Source organism: Ambystoma mexicanum, chromosome 10 (genome assembly GCF_040938575.1).
Source record: "Ambystoma mexicanum isolate Mex_15411 chromosome 10, UKY_AmexF1_1, whole genome shotgun sequence".
NCBI classification, from domain to species: Eukaryota; Metazoa; Chordata; class Amphibia; order Caudata; family Ambystomatidae; genus Ambystoma; species Ambystoma mexicanum.
The window spans coordinates 25267710-25277434 of NC_090932.1; the positions used below are offsets into that span (position 1 = coordinate 25267710).

A 9725-nucleotide genomic window follows, 5' to 3' on the forward strand; every position below is an offset into this window, starting at 1 on the left:
AATTGCTTTTTAGTCCCATTTTGTTCCAAATGTTCATTTTGGAGAATCCCCCAAACGCTTCCTAAATGTGTTGCACGCCTGGTGTAATACGGGGGCACGCCTGGTGTAATACGGGGGCACGCCTGGTGTAATACGGGGCAACTCTTGGTTCTCAGACATTCTCCCCAAAGGAGAACATGAGGCAGAACGTGCTCATGGCCACTTGGAAGGCTGGACATGGGTTGTACTCCTGGATATTCCTGCTGTCAGTGTTACTGGTGTAGACATGATCCTCCTCTATTGAATTGTGTACTGCATGGCCTTAACATGACCTTGGCATGCTGTCTCAAGCCTCACGCATTGATGGCTGGCTTTTCTTTTGCAGTGTGCATGTACAGAGAACCGTCGCTGCATGAACTAGGGGAGAAGCAGGGGCGCTCCAGGAAAAGCTCGGGGACACCCACCATGAATGGCGCCAAAGTCAACCAGGACTCCACATAGCCAGCCCCGGCTCCTCTCCACAGCCTTTTCCGCGACGCAGACCGGGCAGAGAAAAACAACTGAGAAGGAGCCGCAGGTGCATCCATCTACCGGCCAAGATCCTGAACTCAAACCCTCTTTCTTATAGGACAAGGAGACTGAACCCAAACCTTGCCTGTGCCATGTTTTAACCCCAACTTAATAATTGTTGAAGGAAAATATTTTAAATCTGGCCTCCATTCACACTTTATGCAAGTGGTTTGCTCCTGCGATTAAATTATTCTCTTCTGTGCATACAAACAATAAAGATGTTATGTTTAAAAAAATACTTTGCAGAACTGAACTTTCAGCGTGATCTTTGATTTAACTGAAACGTTACTTTTGTGAACCTTTGACATTTCCATTTTACTATGTTTTAATGTTTTGTTTTTTAGGAAAGAGCCAGCCTGCTGATTACCAAACTGCACTTTATTTGCATAAAGCTGCTGCACTAAATACTGGACATATGCCAAACTGCACTTTATTTGCATAAAATTGCTGCACTAAATACTGGACATATACCAAACTGCACTTTATTTTCATAAAGCTGCTGCACTAAATACTGGGCATGTGTTGCGCTCTGAAACACCGGTGTATGAGCACGTTACAAATAAAATATCATTCATTCATTCATATATCAAACTGCACTTTATTTGCATAAAGCTGCTGCCCTAGATACTGGACATATACCAACCTGCACTTTATTTGCATAAAGCTGCTGCCCTAGATACTGGACATATACCAATCTGCACTTTGTTTGCATTAAGCTGCTGCCCTAGACACTGGACATATACCAAACTGCACTTTATTTGCATAAAGCTGCTGCCCTAGATACTGGACATATACCAAACTGCACTTTATTTGCATTAAGCTGCTGCCCTAGATACTGGACATATACCAAACTGCACTTTATTTGCATTAAGCTGTTGATCTAGATACTGGACATATACCAAACTGCAATTTATTTGCATTAAGCTGCTGCCCTAGATAGCGGACATAATACAAACTGCACTTTATTTGCATTAAGCTGCTGCCCTATATACTGGACATATACCAAACTGCACTTTATTTGCATAAAGCTGCTGCCCTAGATACTGGACATATACCAAACTGCACTTTATTTGCACATATGTTTCCGATGCAACTGGAGATGGCGGGATAAACTTCATCTGGGCAAATACTGCGTTTGTGACCTAGAAATGGAGCGTGCTGTGGTTGTGTCATGACTTTGAGCACAGCTTGCTTTGGTCTTTTGTGTTCCTAAACACATGCCTAGATTTGTGACAGAGCAGCTTGAACCGAACACCACAATGGAACCCGATCCATGCAGTGAGATGTGCCCTTTCCCCAGTTCTTGATCCATGGTTCCAGTGGCGCTCGTGGCAAGTTCTGAAGCCGCTTCTCGCTGCTCCTCGCACTGGTGGTATGGCTGGGATTTATGAAGTCCACACTGCACTGGCTAGCAGCCGAGGGGTGTACACAGGGGACATCCCCAGTGGGTACAGGCAGTCTGCAGGTGTAGAGACGAGCAGGGATGGATGGGTAGGAGACTATGGGAAGGAGGCAACTCCAGATGGGGGGGGGGGATTAGGGTTGGGTGGCCCGACCAGCGGTTGCCGAGATGTTCTCTGAAGAGCGGGGTCTCCAGGCGCTTCCTGGAGTGGTGGAGGGTCGTTATAAATGATGCAGTGGCTTAGCTCAAACATAAGTGAACATAAAGTTTCAACATACTTTCAACTGCACATAAGTGATATTAGAGGAACCCTCTGGTTATTTTCAGTATTTTTTATGAAACAAACAAGCCTCGGGCTGACACCTTTTCTGGGAGTGTTTGGAAGCTTTTTGTCGTGGAATCCTGTGGCTATTTGGCAACATAGTAACCAGTGTTTTCACAGTGAAAGTAGTGGCAAGTGGTGAACCTGAGAGAGGACAGGTGCAAATAAACACAGAAGCACATGATAGAGGCCCGCACATAGAACTGGCACAATAATATCCTCAGCTCCCATCATATACAACAGACCTGCGCATGGAGCCGTCACAAAGAATGCGTGGGCAGTACCTGCTTCCCTGACACGGAAACTTCGCCAGTGCATGCCTGCATCACATAAAATAAACACTGCATGGGCCGAGGCAGTGCAAGGGGCCTTTATGTAGAACAGGGGTGGGCTGGGACCCCCACAGTGCACGTGCAATAGAGAGGGCAAAGCCTGGGCCTGAGGAGTTCAACCCCCCCCCCCCGTCGCATGAAGCAGCCAGACAGCGGGCCTCTGCAGTGCTTCCTCGCCCACCTCCACACCACCATGCCGTGCTCCAGGGCTCCCACACCTGATTACCCGGCCCAGCAGCACACAAACAGGTATATCTAAGCAAGGCTGCGTGTTCTCAGCTGGATATTTCTCAGCAAAGCACACTTGGAATATATTTCTCCCAAAAAATAACTTTTAAAACTACTTATGCAATGCACTGAATTTTCTTTCAGGATGCTTTCTCTTAAATGCCTGCAACATTCGCCACCTGACAGCCGCGTGTAATTACGGGAAGTGTCATTTCAGGACCATTTAAATTCAAAGCATTTTCCAAACTATACAGTAGATAATTAGTCATTCACGCCAAGAAAAGGACCCACATCCAGGGCAGGTCTCTGGTTCATCCAACAACACGGCGGAACTCTTGAACATCTCCAGGGGACTAGCCAAGCCTTGCACAGCCTCCTCCTCACCTTCCCGCCTTCCCCCAGGCCTTCTGCAATGCACTGGTCATAAAACTCAGGACATCCTGAGCACCCCCTGCAAACCTCTCCCCATCCCCTTCCCCTGCCCCCCTGCCTCCTACGGCCTCCCACCCTCCTGCTTTTATCTCCTCCTTCTCTCCTGTCATACCTGATGACGTCACCAGAGTTGGCAGCTCATGAAGGTCTCTTCCAAACAGTCTCCCCTGCTCCTCCAGAACCATTAAGGACAATATTGCCTCTCTTGCCCCTGTGCTTGCCAAATTCTGCTAATTGCTGCAACCACTCTTTTGCCACTGGATCTGTCCTCTCCCCCCTCAAGCACTCCCTGGTGCGCCTCCTCCTGAAAGAACCGTCCAAAGACCCCTCTTATCCAGCCAACTACCTCACCACATCTATCACCCGCTTCCTTGGCAAACTCTTGGAGAAGCTGGTCTTCCCCCAATTTACCCAGCACACTGAACTTGTTGGTTGCCTCCACAACCATCAATCTTGATTCTGACCATCCAGAGGTACGGAAACTGCTCTTCTGGACACACGTGAGGAATTGCTCACATCTCTTGATTCCAACTCTCCAGCTGTTCTCATTTTACTTGCTCTCTCCTCTGCATTTGATAAGGTCAATCACTACATCCTTATAAAACGGATCCACGATTCCATGGGTTGGAGCAGGCACTGGACTGGCTGACGACCTTCCTCACTTACCGTCTGCCCAGGTTATTCTGGGCTCTTTCTCCTCCCCCACCTCAGTCTACACTTACAGTGTCCCCAAGGGCACCAACCTCTCTCCCTGGCTCTTTAGCACCTATCTTGCTCCCCTTGCACACCTCATTTCCACCTTCTCCGCCATCTTCCAGTGTTATGCTGATGACACACAACTCTTCTTCAAACTTCCCTCTGACCGTTTCCTTACTGTCTCCATCATTCCTGACTGCCTATCTGCCATCCACTCCTGGTGTGCCTCCATTATCTCTGCCTCAATGCCAGCAAGACTGAGATATTTCCCATTGGGACTCCGCTCCCTCTTTCTCCCCCTCACTCTGGCCTTCTTCTTTTTGCTCTCCCTCTTCTAATTTATCTGAAGCTAGAGCCCTTGGAGTAATTTCTGACTCCACTCGTTCCTTCCTCCCTCACATTCTGGACCTTGCCAAGAAGGCCTACCTTCAACTCCACCTCCTCAAAGGAACTTTTCCTTTCCTCACTTTCCCCGAGAAGCTCAATGACTCCAGAGCCCTGGTTCTCTCTAGGCTAGACTGTTGCAACAGCCTTTTCCTTAATCTACCCTCTTCTTCTCTTCGACCCCTCCAGCTAATCCAGAACAGGGCTGCTAGACTTATCCTTGGCCTCAAGCCCAGGAACCGCATCCCTCCAGCCCTAAAATCTTTCCTTTGGCTCCCGGTTGCTGCAAGGATCAAATTCATCTCACTCTGCATCATCCATAAGGCTATATGGGGCCAGGGTCAATGCCATCTACAACTTGCCCTCACTAAATACTCTCCCCAGATTGTTACGTTCCTCTGGCACAAACTGTCTGTATGTCAAGAGCTTCACTAACCAGCGAGCTGGTGGTCGGTCTCCTTCCTCAGCAGGCTTCCACCTATGGAACAGCCTCCCCCTTCCTCTTTGTCTTGAGCTGCATCTCCTCAAATTCCAGAATCTTCCCAAGACTTTCCTCTGCTCCTCCTCCTTCCCCCTCTGCCTCATATGCTAAGCCCCACACTTGCTGAGATTGGTAGTCTGGGCAATTATGTGTCCTCTTGGGCAATGGACTCCGACACCCAATCACCTTCAGACTCAGCCCTCTCCCAGCACTAGCCTTGGCACCCACTGGCCTATGCCACCAGAGGCATGTAGGAATTTATTGGCAGCTGCACACTCCCCTAGACACTTGTAGCTAATTGCTCACTAGCACTTCCCTCCTGGTACACCCAGCACTTACCCCCCACTTCCTCATCCCTCCTCTCTCTCTGCACTTCCATGTTCTGAATGCTCACAAGACTTAGCAGGACTGCCTCTATCTTTCATTGTTATATTTGATTTTCTTTCCCATGTTCCCTCCCCATTGCCCTGTGGGTGCTATGAAACACAATTTACTTGATGTATAAGCGCCTTACAAATTCACAATAAATAAATAAAGAAATGTGTTTATGCATATAGTTTGCATATCCTTTTAAAAACATTTAAAGAGTCTTCCTTTTCAATCATATTTATGTTTATTCAGACGTTGATCCATTCAACATAGAAGACACATGTACATGCACAGAGATATTAATCAACAAAAAAACAGACAGAAACAAATCAGAGTGCTAAAGTCATTTAGTCTTACCAACAACAACATGAGCAATTGGTTGTTTCCATGAGCCACATAGCATAGTAGAGTCTTATACATAGAACTAACATCATTCATTAAGATCCCCGATTGCTCACTGGGACCATAAGGTGCATAGAGACCAGCCGTGCACAGACAGCCACAAACTCATAATCAGACCTAAAACAGTAAGCACATGTCAAACCCCCTCATATTACCCCTGGGCATCTGACTCCCATAGCCCTTTTGTGTCCCCTGGGGGCTGAAAGCCCGATGAAGAATAGAAGCATTTAAGGGGGCTTGCTGGATGAATTAACTGATTAGATGGTGGGTAACTCCCGCCAAAAGCTTCTGAGTTGAAAAATATGGACTATATACCAGTCTACTGAAAGCAGCGAGGCGCAGGTTAAGAAGCACAATCTGCCATAATCGATAGGAATTCAGTGCAAGATGTGGCTGAAGCCAAGGGTGCAGAGCTGCCATCAGTTCTCCAAGCCTTAACAGAGTACTCCGCTTATTGAAGCAAGGTCCTGCCGTGCAGAGCAGGACTATACAGCAGAGGGGAGTCTAGACAGGCGAAATGCAAAAATAATGTGTTTTAAAGTGTCATGCTGGCATACATTGTGAAAGTCTGTCACAGTGGCAATGCTGAACAAAAGAGGTGGCGGCTCGAAGGCTTAGAATTAATCTTACCCTCTGGAATTGCCCTGGGCAACCGTCCAGACCATCGTTCTTTGCCTGCGAAGCAATTACAGAAAAGGCAAAGGCCATTTGCAAATCAGGCTTGGTCCCACCCCAAAAGTGTCCGCCCAGCCCGAACTGATTGGCCACATCCCTTCTGAACGAGACCCCAAGCATCCCCAAACATGTTTCAGCCTCGTTGGCCTCTTTATGCAGGCACGGACCAACATCTGGGCATTCCTGTCCCACTTGGGTGACTACAATGGCAATGCTGGCATACATTGTGAGCACTGGCATCACAAGCATGCTGTAAAATGTGTCTTTGTACTTTTAGTAACCTGGCATACATTGTTTGATTTTTTCATGTCTCATCCTAAAGAATGGCTTGTAACTCACATGGCTTTTAAACATTTTCTTCAGAAAGAAACTGTGCTCCAAAATGCACCATTTCAAATCAATATTTTGAAAAACAAATTTCGGGGAACCCTTCTCCCCGCCCCCCGCATTACCTGGATCCCCCTTTGCTGGTTCGGGCTCCATCACTATGCTCAATTGCTCAGGCTAATTCGGGCTAATATTAACAGACCTCCAATGACAAAAAATAACTGTCTGCCACTGATGTTTTGTCATTCGATTATAAAGGTGCCCCCTGTTGGTGTAGCGGCTCCAAAAGCTGCTCCTGCCACGGAGTCCCTACACTTTCAAGAATGTGTTCATGTGAGCAGGTACTGTAGGCTACGCGTAATCTCCTAAAAGCCATCTGCGGATACTACCAATCGCAAGAGGGGATTGAAAGATAGCCCTAGTGTACACCCCTCAGTCTTTTGAGGAAGTGCCCTGCTCATTCCGCCTCCATCTATAAAACAAGTGCTGGGGCTCAGCACTGGCAAACACTGTCACGAATTAGACCAGAGTTATTTTGGTTAAGTGTGGGACTGCACACACACCAAACAGGGCACATTTCTTAAGACCACTATGGAGCACGCTCCAACAGGTGGGATTGTGCCAACATCTGGGGGCGGGGGTCCATTCCTCAAACACCCCTTGGAGGCATTTCAAATCCATTCCGCATGTTGAAAACATGTTGGCCTCTCTCTGATCCTCCCAACATTCACCTGCTCCAGGGGTCTAATTCCTGAACACCACTTCACATCACCCCCGACCCCCTCTCTTTCCAACAACATACATTGTGGTTCCACAAAGAAACGTAAACACACAGTGACTACCCTCTTCTGAGGCGCTAAGAGTCACATGGGATCCGCTGCAAGGGGTGTGCTCTGAAAAAGTCTCTGAACATCTGCATTTGTTGAACTGGATCAAAAGATCGCAGGTAAAAGACCTGTTAACATCTTTCTCTGTCACACATCAGAGGCCGATTATTTGGGAGATGCTGAATCGATCTTTCAACTTGTTTGAAAACCATCTTGTGAGGAATGCGGCCATCCGCTTGGTGGGCGTGCGCTCGCCGGGGCTTTATGACATTTGTAATTAAATGGAAAGATGATATGATATGGCATTTATAACACATCTATACACAAGTGTTTCAAGGCGCGACGAGGCATGGGGGGGACAAAGGGAAGACATACAACGATCCTACTAGGCCAGGTGCCATTCAGATCGCACAAGTGCATGGGAAGGGGCGAAAGGAAAGTGAGGGGGGCAAGGGGGAGCGGAAAGTGCAGTACATGGAAAGTGGAATAAATAAAGATAAATAATGGCCAGCTGGTGGCAAGTGCAAGGAAGTGCTGACATAAGTGCTGCTAGGGGGACTGCAGGGATACAGAACAGCGATCCCCAGGAGTAGGGGTTGCCAGGGAGGCAGTGCAGGTGGGTAATTGACGGGGCCAGGGGAAGAGATCAGAAAGGGGGCTAGGTAGCCAGAGCAGTTTCAGTCAGGGAATTCAGCAGGGGTGTGGGGGAGAGAAAGCAGAAGCAAAGAGGAAGTTTTTGAGGTGCTTCCGGAACAGGAGATGGTTCTCCTCAAGTTTCAGGGAGGCAGGTAGGCTGTTCCAGAGGGAGGCCCCTGCAGAGGAGAGAGATCTACCACCAACTCGTTGCTTGGAGAAGCGACGGACCCTGAGGGAGTTGGAGGCGGATGAGCGAAGAGCTCGAGAAGGAAGATATTTAGGAAGAGAGAGTTGAAGGTATTTCGGCCCTAGACCCCAGAAGGCCTTGTGTACAATGCAGAGGGTTTTGAATTTAATCCTCGCAGCCACTGGGAGCCAGTGAAGAGATTCCAGTCCTGGAGAGATACGATCCCTGGGCTTGAGGCCAAGGACAAGTCTCACAGTCCTGTTCTGGATAAGTTGCAGAGGGCAGAGAGTAGAGGCAGGCAGATTTAGATAGAGGCTGTTACAGTAGTCCAGCTTAGAGAGTACCAGGGCACTGGAGACAGTGAGCTTCTGGGGGAAGGAGAGGAAAGGAAGAATACCTCTAAGGAGGTGCAGCTGGTAGTGTGACTTCTTGGGGACATCAGAGATGTGAGGGGAGAAGGAGAGTGCAGAGTCGAAGATGACCCCGAGGTTTTTAGCCTTGCAGGTGGGAGCAGGAAGAGGGCCAAGAGAGGCCGGCCAGAGAGCTGCAGGGAAGGAGGGAGTGGGTGTGCCGATGAGTAGAATCGCATTCTTACTGGCATTAAGGTAGAGGTCGTTGCCGGCACACCATTCCTGGATGGTAGACATACAGGTGTGGTAGACCAAACTCAGGAAAACGTGTTGGGCTAATGCACACACATTTTCCTATGCTCACACCACGACAAATGCATAGTCCTGTTCACCATGGGGGACAGCCTACAGACACAGTCTGCCATGGCATATTTTGCTGGAATGTGACAGCTAAGAGTACCTTATGTCATCTCCAGGAATGGGGAGGACCAAGCTAACCCCTGCCAGCCTGATTAACTAACAAAGACTCCATGGATCCACTGTGCATTTTTGCTCGGCTGATCAGCTGGTGGCAGCAGGTAACATACCAATTGCATGGTACTTAAAACAGGCCCACATGGGCCTGGCTGCAGAGGTTAACAAAGGAGACAGGAAACCCAACAACCTTTCATATGTAACTGTGTCAACCTGAAACCAGCTCCCTCCCTCACTATCAATGACAGTGAGCTGTCATGTATGGGACTGTTTGTTTACAGTAGGCCACCCAGTTAGGGGGACTCCACTCATAAGGTACGAGAATATGGTTGCAGTAGCCAAAGACACTGCTGTCGCCACAGCTTCAAGGGAGACCTGCCACTTTAATCAGGAACTACAGAGAGATCCATTAACTAGAGAGACTCTTTGATCAACAACAGACAGGAAGATGGGTAGGACTTAGTATCACAAGTTTTTTTTACCTTTACCTTTCCTGTTGCAAAGCACTCTGGTTATGACCCAGTGCTTAATGATTCATTAAGGTAGGCTTAGTCTGCACCAATCACTGTTGCCCACTTGGCTTTAAAAGTTGGCTGAGTCCCTCATTTGGCAGATCATGTGACGGCTTCACCATAAGTAACAAAGAAGAGCT

General features: G+C 48.2%; 1 protein-coding gene across 4 annotated transcripts in view; it reads left to right on the top strand.

The window, feature by feature from the left end:
- FGF12 (fibroblast growth factor 12) overlaps positions 1-787 on the top strand; it is a 1478828-nt gene extending 1478041 nt beyond the window's left edge. For all 4 annotated transcript variants that reach the window (XM_069617438.1, XM_069617437.1, XM_069617439.1 and 1 more), the window contains one exon: positions 365-787. In XM_069617438.1, the coding sequence (XP_069473539.1) occupies positions 365-480 (116 nt within the window). In that variant the 3' untranslated portion in view covers positions 481-787. The remainder of the gene's footprint in view (positions 1-364) is intronic.
- The last annotated feature ends 8938 nt before the right edge of the window (positions 788-9725 follow it).